This window comes from Protopterus annectens, chromosome 2.part0, assembly GCF_019279795.1.
Source record: "Protopterus annectens isolate FY-2018-M chromosome 2.part0, PAN1.0, whole genome shotgun sequence".
NCBI classification, from domain to species: Eukaryota; Metazoa; Chordata; order Ceratodontiformes; family Protopteridae; genus Protopterus; species Protopterus annectens.
This window is the reverse complement of record NC_056728.1, coordinates 1,002,995,190-1,003,010,350: the sequence shown is the minus strand read 5'-3', so window position 1 is coordinate 1,003,010,350 and position 15,161 is coordinate 1,002,995,190. Positions and strand designations below refer to the sequence as shown.

Sequence of the window (15,161 nt, the reverse complement as noted above, 5' to 3'; positions counted from 1 at the left end):
TGTGGAGTATGCAACTTTTGTTCCTACATCATTGGTACACAAAATCTAACCTTAGAAAATGGACTGCAGAGTAAAATCTATTTCAAAAAAGGTAATTGTGCAACCTCCAAACTGGTATATTTAGCAAAATGTGGGGGCTGCCCAAGTTTTTACATAGGCAAAACTGAGGGGGTGCTCAAAAATAGAATTTATGAGCACCTTTACAACGTAAGAACAAGAAAAGAAACTAGTGCCTTATATAAACACTCATGTGAATGTGTCAAATTTGGGGGCTTCAAGTTTGGTATCTTGGATGTAGTGAAAAAGAACCCAAGAGGAGGTGATTGGAAATTAACATTAATAAAAAAGGAGTTGATATGGCAACTTAGGTTAAAAGCCACCTTCCCCCCTGGTCTGAATGAATATGTATCTGTTAAACCTATTTTAAGGGAAAGGGCAGCTATTATAGGATGAATGGAGGCTTAAATAATATGTTTTGGTTCTGTAACTCTTGGTACTATATGCATAAAAGAAAAATTCATTTATTATTTTAACTTTTTAAATTTGTGGAAAAGGTAATGACATTCAAGCTTGGTAAACGTTTTTTATTAACACTATATTTATAATGTGAAAGGCTATTTTATATGACATGTACTGCAAGGGGTTAATTAAGGAAGGGTATTTAAGGAAGTGATGTGGAAGGTATTATTTGTCTGATGAAGTCTCTGTGGTGAGATGAAAGCGGTCCCGTTATTTTACTGGCTTTTTATATTTCATTAAATTCTTGAAGCTGTTTAGTTACAGCTGGAGTCCTTTCAACATTTATATCTTTTCAGTCAAGTTATTTCACTTTGGATATATTTTTTTTGGTTTGGTGCTATATGTTTGTTTAAGTTTAAGTCACAAAGCCTCGTTTCTGATGTGTTTGTGTGTAATAAAGCTGCTTGAACTGAACCCACAACCGTTCGTCTGTTTTATCCTGACCAGACGAGCGACAGCAAGTAAGCTCTTTAGCCATCTCTAACTGCCAAACTTGACATTTGTTGCTTGCTGCCACATAATATTAGAAAATTAGCAAGATTAGGACACAGCAATGTATGAATGCAGAATTACTTAATGCAGTCTATACACAGTAATACACACAGTGATATTACAACATAAAATATAGTAATACAAATAGTGATAATGGTAACCATGACTATATGTATGTATGTATATATATATATATATATATATATATATATATATATATATATATATTTTTTTTTTTTTTTCCTTCTGCAGTCTGCATTCTAGGTGGCTGATATGGTCATTAAAGAAACTCCAGTATATGTTGAGGCCACCTGTAATTATAGGCTTACATTAGCCATTTGTATGATGTCAGTGTAAAGTTTTCTTCAGCTAAGACTGCAACAATGCTGATGCATGCCATTTTCTGTCTGTCTGTCTTATCATGCGCTCTTACTGTTGATTACTTGCAGTAGTATTCAAATGGAATTTGTATCTCACTTTTGAGAGCTGGACAGTGATCTTGACCAAAAACTGACACTGAAGGATTAGCTGTCAGGCACTATCAAGAAAGTTAGGTTTCATCATTTGACGAGAGAGAGAGAAGTAAATGAATAAACTAAACTTCCTGATACATGTACATTGCAGGATGTAGGTGTTGTGGAACACTACCACATCAATACAATGTATGTTTAATACACTTGACTTTTTATCACATAGTTCTCCATTACTAAGTCCAGACATAACTAGTAAAACAATGTTGGTGTAAACATTTTATTAACTCAGTAGATATTTTTATGGACTTTTAAACTCAACAGATACTTTTTATAGAGTGTGTGCGTGTGTGTGTGTGTGTGTGTGTGTGTGTGTGTGTGTGTGTGTGTGTGTGTGTGTGTGTACATGTGCACAAGCTTGAATATCTATGCTTGTGTGTATATGTGCTGTGTATGCATGCATACACATTAATCATTTTGTGTGTGTGTGTGCATATGTCTGTGTGCGTGTGTATGTATGTGTGTGTGTGTGTGCATGTGTGTGTGTGTGTGTGTGTGTGTGTGTGTGTGTGTGTGTGTGTGTGTGTGTGTGTGTGTGTGTGTGTGTTTTCACGCCTTTGTTTTATGTGTGTATGTGCATGTGAAAATGTGTGGGTATACGTGTGTACAAGCTTGCGTGTCTGCTTGTGTATGCATGCACACACAATCATTATTTTGTATGTGTGTGTTCGCACAAGCTTGCGTATCTGTGCTTGTGTGTGTATGAGCTGTGTATTCATGCACACTCGTTCGTCATTATATGTTTGTTTGTGTGTGTGTGTGTGTGTGTGTGTGTGTGTGTGTGTGTGTGTGTGTGTGTGTACGTGGTGAATGATCACTGAAGGACTCAATGCATCCCTGCAGCCACACAACACCAGTTGCCTATAACTGTTAGGTGATTTTAAGCCCCCCCCCCCCCAAGTTTGAATATCTTGCAAAAAGTCTGAAGGTAATTGTTGGAGAAATTGAAAGGTTTTGGTATTACAAAACATGCAGTGATCTATGATCTGAGCTAAACAATTAAATGTACTCCACACTCTCAGGCTGTAGACAATGAAAGTTTATACAAAGGTCCTTGAAAAGTAGGTACGTCCAGCCAAAAAATGGACATCTAATTTACATAAAATCTAAATACCAGATAGCACATAACTCTCCCATCTTCCAGTAGGAGTGTGGGATATTACTGAGAAACGTTTAAAAATGAGTGACAGAAATAATGAAATGACATGCATTGCAAAATTCTACCACACAAGGTAATTTTTTTTGTTTCTGAAAAGGGGGGATGTAAGATGTTTGTCCTCTTTCTTTAAGTTATTGGTGTCACTAGTATGTTGGTCACTTAATGTGGACTTCTGTGTACTAGACAGCTTCAGTACTCATGTGTGACCATGGGGAATTCAGAAAATTTGGGGAAAAAGTAAATCAGCATGAAAATAGAGACATAGCTATAAAATAGGTGTACCGTGTGTGAGGGTGAATCAGGCCTGAAAATAGGTACATTCCCCCCAAAAACGGACAATTAAGGGGTCGGACTACATAGCATACAACATTGACTGGCAGCACTAAATTTGCAAATAAGTTTGTAGCTATATTTATGTGATTTGTACCCAGGTTTGTCATGCTAGGTATCACACATTCCTATCAAAGTCTAATCATGAGAAATTAGAACAAAGCCAAAAGTAATGTGGGGAACAAAGGCCTAAAAATCACAGATAAATTTTAAACATTGTTCTTATAAACTTAGTTGCTAGAATAAGAGGTTTTGCACTAGTATGCATTATCTGAAGCACATGATGGCTGAAACATATAATGTCATTATTTGGGGACTATCTTCAATGATCTGCCAGAAAACCACTCATTTTGTGAGGAACACACCAAAAATGTATGTCAAAAATCCGGACATTCTGCAAAATTCGGACAGTTCAGAATTATGCACTGTACTGAAGGGTTTAATTGAAAAGAATTTGTGCAAGCTGAGCTTGTTGTCTATGCAGAAACTTCAAATGGAGCTTGGGCCAGAGTGAAAGGATAAAGTCTTAGAAGCACTCTCGCCAAAAAGAAACCTTTAAAATTCACATATTTCACTTTAAAACTTTCCTAAAAAGAATAGACAGATATTAAATGTCATGCAAACGTTTAGGTTCATGGCATCCTAAAAAAACTCAGGACATAAGAACTCACAGAATAATAACTATCAACTCAAAACTCAGTACAGCAAAAAAATCACTCATTATATATCAAATGGTCAACAAAAAAACACAGGACTACATCAGACAAACTGAAAGCAAGCAAAAGCAGGAAACTATTTAAATAACTCCAAAATGTATTGCAATATAGTTTTATATAATAGCAAATTCCCTTGCACCCTTGCTGAGAGAAGGAGGGTTTTGCCCTGTACCCCCTACAATGGCAGCTTCATTCTAAGCTCTTCATGTGGGGGCTTCAACTTCATGGTCCCATGACTGCTGGACAAGGGCTAAATAGTATACAACTATTGAAGCACATTTTTCTTTGGTTATGTGTGATTACCTAACAATGCAATGATTCAAAAAGTCAAAGAAACAGTTTTAAAGACCCAGAATGCAGCAGATCATAGGATCATAGGAAGTTACTAGGCTAATGGCGCTAGGGCACTTACAAGCCTAGACAAGTTCTACCCTTATTTCCATTATCAGCACCTATTGCCCTATCATTAACAGTTTATTAATTATAAATTAACGTATATTATTATACCATATAATCATATATATATATATATATATATATATATATATATATCTATATATGTATCATACAAATATATATGTTATATAATTTTATATATCTATACATATATATATATATATATATATATATATATATATATGTGTGTGTGTGTGTGTGTATATATATATATATATATATATATATATATATATATATATATATATATGTTATTAATAGATTAACAGTTAACAAATATTGTATGCTTCCCAAACTTATTTGAACACACACTACATTGTTCTTATGTTATTCAAATGAAGCTAGTCTAAGACATTTGCTTTCTAGAAAAATTCTACAAATAATTCAGTAACTACCAGTGCTATGAATAAAATCCAAAAAGTTTTATAGCTTTGTCAGAACTGAAGTTCTGCTTTGTGTGTGTGTTTCTGTGAAAGTGGGAAGGTCCATTTCTTTCTGTAACTTGAGTAAGGATGCTATTTCAAATAAGTGGGACAAGACAAGAAATGGAAGACCCAATGGTTAAATATTACTCTTGACATTAACGATAATAAATGAAAATATATTAATCCAGTGTACTACTTAGAGAATATGCTCACAGAAGCTTAGAAGGACAGGTACCCACCTTTGGCCCATTTTTTAATTAAAAACATGGCAGACCTTCGTTTGTACACAGGAATAAGAAACCAGTCTTTTTTAGTAAAGTAGTGTATTATCATTTCATTTCTATAGATGGTGAAACAAGAACACATGCTGAAGGCTGCCTTGCATCTCTTTGCCAGATTTATTGTCAACAATGGTCTGTCGACCAGGAATGGGACCTTCGAGATCCACATTGAAAATGCTGACCAGGCCTTGCCTACTGTGCTGAAGAACGAGGGACTACAAGTGGTGGAAGGAGCCATGATGATCATCTCATCAGAAGTACTGCAGCTCTCCGATCCAGACACCCCACCCCAGAACCTCACCTACATCATATACCAATTTCCACAGTATGGCCAGCTCTATCGACATGGAGCCTTACTTCAAGAAGACAACTTTACACAACTGGATGTGGACAACATGGATGTGGCCTACCGGCATGGGGGCGGGGGCTCCCAGATTGACAGGTTCACCTTCATTGCTTCTGACAGGAGTAACCATGGCTTCATAGTCAATGGGAAAGTGCAGACAGAGCCTGTGGTGTTCACAGTTGTGGTGAGTAGCACAAACATAAATGCTTATCCATCAGAAATGAAGACAGATACACTGTCTATACTGGCATTATGTACATGATGTAAGAGACTTTGTAAAGCAACAGGGTGCATTTGTTTTATTTTTATTTTGCTACAAAATGTTTAGAAAACAAAGTGAGCACAATGTGGTTGGCATAAAGAAAGAAGTTAATAGCTGTGTTTGTAGAAATTACTAAATATTTTCTTTTGTTTGATGATAAATAATTTGATTACATAACAGATACAAGACGTGAAATGTAATTGTCTGGGGATGATGGTTTAATTTCCTACATTCTCCTTAATAAATGTTTGCATTTTAATCACAAAATATACTAAGAAATAGGGCATTCTGTCTTGTAGAAATACTCTTGCATAATCTGTTCCCCTCAAATGACATAACCTAGCACCGGTGCAACATGCAAAGGTTTCATACAGTTTAAACATTTTTCTGGGTGTTATGCTCTCTGATGTGCCAGAGATGTTATACTCAAGTGCTTATTATGTGATAAATAATAAACCAAGACCTGAAGTGGAGGGTTATAATGTCTGTTTATCAGTCTGTCACAGAGCAGAATGGCATGGTCAGAAGGACATGCTCTTCAACTTGTATTTGTACAGCAATGTTACACACAGTTCACTTTCTCCTTAAAGGGAGACCACTTATGTATTGTAGTTAGCAGTGTTTGTTAAAAGTCAAATCGCATATTCACTGGTGTCCTACTCTTTCTTTCAGGCTTATTAAATTATTTTGTCATGTGGCAAAGAGAACAACAAACTGAACTTTGACTTTGGTAATTTAAGGAATATGCTTTTCTTTATAGCTTTTAATACACCTTCCCCTTCACAGGCTCATTTTCACAGGGGTGTCTCCTCAGGATCTGATCTCTGGACATCATCTCTGCAGCCATGCCCAGATTAGTTCAGATCCAGTTGGTGAATCCCCCTCTGCAATATAGTCACCTGTTTGGGGGGGTTCTGGTGGTCCATGTTCAGACTTTAACAAAACTCAGTAGGTCTCCATTTGCTGTAGTACCTGGTAGTAATCAGTTATCATTCTTAGATATATGTTAGCTAATCCTGCTATCTGTGAGTACAGAACCAGTCATTCCATGTTTTACTGGTATGAATGAACTCAGCCATCCTTCATGGGCTAGAGCTGTGGCCATTTGTGTCATTTTTTTATTGGGATTTCTATGGTCAAAAATCAGGCTTTGTGACTGATTGTGATAATCCTTCCATGTATGGCCATTTGTGTCTCGCTGAGTCACATGGTGGCCACCTGGTTCTATGTTAAGAATCACTCATCACTCAGTGAGCATCACCTCTGTTATTCCAGGACTCTTGTGTCTCTCTGTGTGACCTACCAAGTCAGTGCTATATATCTGAGATCCTGCTCATTAAATCATATGGCCCAGTTTGTTTTTTGTAGTTACAAGGTAGGTATATATATATATATATATATATATATATATATATATATATATATATATATATATATATATATATATATATATGCTCATATTGCTTGCTCTGTAATATTACATCAGATTAACTTGATGGCAAAATTCTGACTTTAGGTGCATTTTACATTCTACCTACTGTTAAGCTATGAACTTTCTCTCAGTCATTAAATTCTTCATCATCGCTCCTCCAGCTGTCCCATACCCTCTTAAAATCCTCTTTAGATTTCTAGTTTTTCCATCTATTCTAGTAATCCATTCCATGGTTACATAGCCCTCTGTGTGATGACATGTTATTGCAATTCCAAGTAGCAGTTGGTTAGTATAATCAGCTGCTTGTACCTTCTCCTCCTCCTCTTCCTTTTCTTTCTGTATTAGATGATGCAGTCACATCTCCTAGACATGATCCCATGCACACATGTTTTTCTCTTCCCACATCCTCAGGGGTTTGGCTAGAAGAGAGCTGCTGCTATTTCTGGTACTGTCCTTTCCCCTTCCGTTCCATTTGGCATGGTCCATCCAGGGTCTGGGACAGCAGAAGGATTACTCTTTTATCCTGGATTCTGTTACCCAGATTATATGCCTTATCAGGCTGCGCCTCTTTGCTTCTGGAATTTTTCATCCAGAAAATATGCTGCATTATTTTTTGACTGTTCCTGAACGTGTGCATTGCTCTTGCAAGTGGAGCAGTTTGCAGAGATCTTGAATGTATGGGAAAAAAAATTAAGATGGCATAACATTCGCGCTTCTAGATAGATATCGACTAATCAACAATTATTTCAAAGTATAAAACAATGGCTTCCAATAAAGAAATAAATACAAACAAAATAATAAAGCATTACAATTGTGGTTAGGGGATTTCAGCTACCTGCTGGAAAAAAGCAGAAGTCGCAGAACAAGTACAAAACAAGAGCAAGATATAAAATGAAGTGATACTAAAATTAATAAAAAGCATAGATAATAATGAAGCAATGATGATCTAGAAATGGTAGTATAGTATATGTTTATTAGTAAAAAGATGGAGATAACTTAAAAAGTATCAAATACTGCATTTCTGATAACAGAAGTGGAAATCAGAGAGACAGTAAATTATATTTAAATACAAACTTGTGGTTATAGCAGGATGAGAAAGGTAATTATGCTACAATGGGAAAATTATGAAGGCATTTGCTCAATTATTTTATTTTATTTTATTTTATTTATATTTGCTTACAGAGTTAGTGTAATTGTAAGTCCAATCCAGAAGCTACATAAACAGATGAAAAAATTGATTTGGAAGACATTTGTTTAGATAAGGAATTCAAAAAGTTTAAAGCTGAAACACTACAAACAGCAGGAACTTCCAAATACACCAAATATGAAAGAAAAGGAAATCCCAGGAGAATTCAAATACTGCACGCTTTATTATTTAAAACATAAGTAAAATAAACGCTATTGAAATCATGCGTTCACAAAGACTTCCTCAGATCATACATGTGACTTGGTCAATAAGCAGCTTTATATACAGTTAATTTAATTAATAAACAATTAATAAACAAAGCTGAAACACTATTTATGAGTTTACACACAATGCTATATGTAATAAGATAAATAATCAAATTGTAGAACATAACTTAAAAGGAGATAAAATGGTTGGGGAAAGGGAACAGTGAACATCATTTCTTTGGAGTAGTCATGGCATGAGAGCATATAAATGAGAGCACTTAAAGCAGTTTTTCTGGAAAGAGGGACCTTGTACCCCTAGATTATTTTATATGGCCAGTGGTCATTAGTGGAACATTTGCAGTGGGCTTCTTTGATGTAATGTACTTTCAGCAGATACTTGTATTTGGAGTAAGAGGTTAATTAGTTTGTTTGCCTTTAGTGATTCCAATATTTTAGGTCCTACAGAAAAAAAATTGTGCTCAATACAATGTTTGCTCTGAGTATTTGTAGCATTAGACCCAGCTGTGTTGGATTTCTAAAGTTCTCACCCCCAGGTTTGAATGAGTCTTTATCCATAGCTTGTGTTTTAAGACTTATGTCTCACTATATTTAATTTATTATGTTGTACACATTAGGGAAACATTAGGTTAGATTTTTTTTCTTAGTATATATTTGTATAGACTTTTATGTATTTTATAACATGAGCAAGTAGCCTTTAAGGTTAGACTTGGTAGGTGTGTTGATGGGTCATGTGATTTTATTGTTGGATTATTTAAACTGAATTTTTGTGAATGTTTTTTTATTCTGAAGAAGTGTATGTTATATACACACGAAAGCGCTTAATTCCTGTAATAAAACAGTTGTGAACTGGTTCTGGTCATTTTCTGTTTGGATTCCAGCAGTTACTTCAGTGTTTTTTGTCGTTCTGTGTTGCTTGGGTTCTCAATTTCTAAAGTTGTACAACTGGGCATTTCACTGATGTTCTTTGTGTTTCATTGTTGCAGTCATCACACTTAGGTTATCTGCCTGCAGGTAGCCCTCAGTCGGCCCGAATACCAGAGACTTAATATTTCTGCGTCAGTTGCTGTCACTCCAGGACTGACGTCAGGTCATCAGGGATATAGAAACAGGCAGCTGACGCCATTACATCAGTCTTTCTTGCCGTTGAGCCCGAAGCAGAAGCAGTTTGCACGAGTGCCGGTCGGCCACTACCTGAGTTTTCGTTTCCGAATTGAATCATCCTGAAGTCTTCTAAAGCTAAGTACCCCATTGGAGATTCTTTTTTCTTGCTCTAACCAATGTCAGAAAAAGTTAATAATTGTCTTGCCTGTGGAAAGCAAATACCTCACAGAGATTTTCATTCTTACTGCGTCATCTGTTTAGGCCCAGACCATGACATACCTTGCTGTCAGTTTTGTGCTTTGATCAACACCCGAACTATTCATCATCGGGCCCTTATTGTCACTAACTATTTCGCTCTCGATTTCCATGTTCCGAAATGGATTTGGTAAGCCATCCGACTACCGATCTTCTGAAAAAACATAAGGATAAAGACAGAGACAGAACTCACAGGTCCAAAACTGCCAATGATGCTTCTGTTAAGCTAGTTGCCAGTTTGCTGGTACTCAGTGAGGCACTTTTGCAAGCCCCTGATGCCCGCTTCAATGGATTTTCAGGCCTCTGCCGAGATCCGTTCGGAGTCCGGTATGCTGCAAGACTCTTATTTGACTACGGAACCTGCGGATGTCTTTACCTTGGATGGGTCCGGAGCCGCTGTGCAGACACTGGCTTCTGAGGAAGTTCTTCGCACTACCGATATTTGACACAAACCGACAACTTCTTTTGCATCTTCAGTTCTGTCTAAAACTACTGAGTTTCTAAGACTAAGGGTACAACTATGCCCAAACTCAAGCACCTGCTTCCTTGCCACAACATCAAATGCTTAAAATGGCAGAAGCAGGAAGCAAAACAGAACCCAAAATGAACAACCAAACAACATAGATCCAAGGCAAACAGGACTGTAGATTCAGTATACGTTTAATCAATCCAATAAAATACGATAAATTAATAGCAGGTACACAGTAAAACAATGGCAATGCACACAAGAAGTACAGTTGAGCATGCTTTCACCTAGTAAAATACCAGGCTTCCTCAGAACAAAGAATCAAGTCCATTACTTCCCTCAAATATTTGATTGAAACCAAATAACATCCACAAATCAATTCAAGTAAAGAACTGAAGTAAAATAATTCGTTAACCCTATGTAACCCACTAAGTTAAATAGGAAACATAAGGAAATGTTACCCTCTCATAAACATTGTTAAGCACATTCATAAAATACACATAATTGTCATAAAAATATAAAATATGAAAATAATAATAGTAAATAAATATGAAGAAAAAACGTGTAATTGTTAATAATTCCTAACCTCTATAAATCCAATTAAATACATCCAGATAAAAAAAAAACATACAGGATTAAAAATCCATAGCAGCAACGAATTAATATAACAAACCCAGCAGTTGCATTATAATTTGGCAGCCCTGAGTTTTAGTATACTGTTGATACTAATATCATTAAGTCCAGGAGTTCTGCCCACATCCAACTTGAGCTGCCAGAACAATTCCCTGTATTCCAACCTGGACTCCCAACTCCCACCTCGTGGGTCAACTAAAACCTGTTCCAACACACAAAACTTAATTTTCATCTCTTTACAGGACAAGGAATGCCTAAAAAAAACATTTGATTCCTTTCCCTTGGATACCTCATACAAATGCTCGTACACCCTTCTCCTTAGTGGTCTCTCAGTTTTACCAATGTAAAAACTCTGGCAGATTTCACAAATCCCAATGTATACCACCCCTTTCATTCCACAATTGTAATACCTAGAAGCCTTAATTCTAAACCCCCTAGATGGAATAAATATCTCACTCGTATCAAGAATAAACCAACATTGTTGACAGGCCCCACATTTGTGGGTACCATATCTAAGTCCCCCACCTGTCCGTACTATAAAATCCTTCTTTTCAAAAAGCTCCTTTAAATTAGTGTCCCTCCTTCTAACGAAGGTGGGGGTGGTTCGGGAGATATAAACTGGTGTCCTCATTGACCAGTAAGATAGGCCAATATTTCTTTATAGTGTCCTCAACCTGCGTTGATGTACTTGTAAAGGTGTGAATGAAAGCCCCCTTGTGCTTGTGCTCCACACCCTCTACTCTCTTGACACCATTAATTCGAGTTCCTAACAGGGGAAATAATTTTTTGTCCCTGTTCTCAATTACCTCATTAGCTAGCTGGTCAATCATTTGTTTAGGATATTCCTCTTTCAAAGAATAATGAAGTCAGAGTCATAATCTCCTCTAAGAATTCTGAATTTACACTAGTCTTTCTAGAGGCCCTAATCATTTGGCCCTTCACTGTACCTTTCTTTTGGTAGTAAGGGTGTCCGCTCTCAAAATGCAAGTATGAATTTGAGAACAAATACATCCTGTACAATTTGGACTGAAAACAGTTATTAATCCTGTCTTTATAAAGTGTAATGTCCAAATAATTAATACTAGAATCACTAACAGTGTGTGTGAAAGCTAGAAATTCCATTGAGTGATTAAGATATATCATAAACTTATCAAACTTGTCCTTGGGACCATCCCATAATAGACAGATGTCATCCAAATGTCAGGTATAAAAGGTGATATAACCCTGCCAATCAGTATTAAGGACAAACCTCTGCTCCCAGTAATATAACACGCACTTTGCATATAGGGGGACACAAGCTGCCCCAATAGCAACACCTTTCCTTTGCTGGTAAAACTCCCCATTAAAATGAATAAAATTATTCCTAAGGATGGTATCCGTAAAATTCAGAATCAAGTTGATAGTGTTTCCATCTAAACCAGATTCTGTCAGTAAAATTTCCCCAAACCATTCCAGTCCCACTTTGTGCGGGATGCTGGGGAATAATTCAACCACATCAATAGTAACTAGGAAGATCTCTGAGCCAAATTTATCACTAGTTATTCATCTCAAGAAATCCGGGCGACCGCAGTGGTGCAGCGGTTAGCATTGTCGCCTCACAGCAAGAGGTTCTCCGGTTCGATCCTCGGCTGGGGTGCCTTCTGTGCAGAGTCAGCATGTCCTCCCTGTGGCCACGTGGGTTTCCTCTGTGTGCTCCGGTTTCCCTCCACATCCCAAAGACATGCTGTAGGTTTGATTGGACACTCTAAATTGGCCGGTGTGAGTGTGTGCATGTGTGTGCCTTCTGTGGAAGGTTGGGTGCCGGGCTGGCAACTCTACACCATAAAACTCCACTGCCAATCATGAGCAGACAGGTGATCCACTGTGGCGACCCCTAACCGGGAAAAGCTGAAGGAAGAAGAAGAAGAAGATTTGTCTGAAGAAATCCCATGAATCTATAGTAATATGTGACACAGAGTTAATCAACTTCTTTAGTTTAAAATCAACATAGGTAGCCAAAGGTTCAGTGATACTTCCAGCTCCAGCTACGATGGGTCTGAATTTCACGTTATCAATCCCTCTATGAGTTTTAGGAATCCCGAATATACCAGGTATCCTGGCTTCTCTACATGCAGATAATTTCTCATTAATACTACCTTGCAGTAGGTGATCCAGTAAATAATAGTTAATTTTAGAATGAGCAATATTAATCTCATTACGAGAAACAACAGTGTAATGCTCTGGATCCTGTAAAATGTTATACATGAATGTATCATAATCAACTGTGTACATTAAAACAACCCCACCCTCCTTGTCTGGCTTCATCACTCTACATTTTTCCTCCCTCACTTGTTTAAGTAGAGACATTTCACCATCTGAAAGGTTCATGATTGACCTTCCCTTAACATCCAGTTGCCTAACTTCCCTTTCTATCAGTTCCTCAAAAATTTTTAGTGACTGGTTGATAGGGGGATTAAACAGACTTTTCCTACTCAACTCAGGTCTGTTCACATCTTGACCCTTGAAAAATATTGTTACATTAAGTTGTGTGATAAACATTTTAAGGTCAATCAATGTATTCACCAGAGATCTGGGTTGGGAGGGTACAAAATGAAACCCTTTAGTAAATAATTTAAAATGTACATCATTAATAGTCATATCCATAAAATTAAAAATAATAAAACTGTCCTTTTTGCATACTCTTTCATCATAAACAGTGTTCATACCTTAGGTTCATAGGTTCATACTAGGCTATCTGCCCGAGGGCATTTACAAGTCTAGCCCATAGTTTTGTTGCTTACGCCACCCCTTTAGTTTGTAGAAACTATGCCCATTATTTTGTTGTGCCTCTGTCGAGCAGTGACACTGAGGTAACCCCTGGGGTATATCTGCGATCTCCCATCCATTGGTCAAGATTCCTCTTGAACAAGGCCAGCGAGGTGCTCTGCCTCACATATACCGGGATTTTGTTCCACAGCATAGGGAGTCTTTGGGTGATGAATCTATCCCTCCAGCACGTCCTATTAATAACCGTGTCGAGGTTTAAGTCTCCCGCCCTTGTGGCTCTGAGGGATCTAGATTTTTGAGGTGAAGCATGTTCATCAAATCTGGGTTTGACATGGCCTTGTATGTCAGGCACAGGTCACCTCTGAGCAAGCGGTAAGCAACTGAATAGAGCTGGAGTTCTTTCAGTCAGGCAGCATAAGACAGATTTTTGAGACCCTTTATCCTTTTGGTGAGGAACTTTTGTGGCCTCTCCAGCTGCTGCAAGTGTCGGGTCAGATACATTCCGAATGGGGCATTGTACTCAATCATTGGTCTGATGAGTGATGAGTATAGGGAGACTATGACCTCCCTTGATCTAGATGTAAATCCCTTCATGATAAGGTGGGCAATGTAGAAGGTCTTCCTAACTACTTTAGCAATATGAGTGTTGAATGAAAGGCTACTGTCAACCTGGGTCCCCAGGTCCCTGATAACTTCTTCTGTGATCAGTGGATTGCCACCTATATGGTAGCTAGGGGTAACCTTGTTTTTCCCGAAGGGTATGACTATGCATTTCTTGGCATTTAACTTTAGGCCATTGCTCTGGCACCAGTTATCCATTTCTGTGAGACCCTTCTGAAGGATATCTGTGTCAGATGTGTTTTCGACTACGGCGCCCAGTTTGCAGTCATCTGCAAACTTTGTCAGCCATAACCCTCCTGTGTTTGCTTGTACTTCAGAAAAGTAGATGCCAAACAAGAGTGGGCCCAGGACTGAGCCCTGTGGTACACCACTTGTGACAGGCTTTGAGTCTGACATGGCGCCAGCAACTCTGACCCTGTGGGTTCTGTCACTCAGCCAGTTTGCAACCCATCTTGTGATGTATGGGTTTACATTTAAGCTGATGAGTTTTTCAATGATACCCGAGTGGGGTATTGTATCAAAAGCCTTCGCCAGGTCTAGGTAGGCTGTATGGACTGCCTTTCCATCATCAATGGCCTTGGTGACTGTTTTGAAAAAGTCAACCAAGTTTAAAAGGCATGATCTGCCTTTGACAAAGCCAAACTGGGTTGGATCCAAAGTCTGCAAATTCCCTATGTCTTTATTTATGAGATCCATTATGATCCTCTCCATGGCTTTGCAGATAAGGCTTGTCAAGCTAATGGGATGGTAATTTCCAGGGTCGGTGGAGGCACCGCCTTTGTGAAGTGGGACCACAGTCGCTGTGCGCCACTCCCTGGGTACGTATCCGGAGGTGAGACTAAGACTGAACAGCTGCCCTAACTGCAGGTTTAATTCCTCATTGAGTTCGTGGAGCACACAGCCGGGGACACCATCAGGTCCCATGGATGCTGTGTTTTTTGCCTTGGAGAGAGCAGTT

At 37.9% G+C, this 15,161-nt stretch overlaps 1 protein-coding gene across 1 annotated transcript in view; it reads left to right on the top strand.

The window, feature by feature from the left end:
* FREM1 (FRAS1 related extracellular matrix 1) overlaps positions 1–15,161 on the top strand; it is a 1,066,140-nt gene that overhangs the window by 629,019 nt on the left and 421,960 nt on the right. The window contains exon 26 of the mRNA XM_044060374.1: positions 5,024–5,438. Coding sequence (XP_043916309.1) covers positions 5,024–5,438 — 415 coding nt within the window. The remainder of the gene's footprint in view (positions 1–5,023; positions 5,439–15,161) is intronic.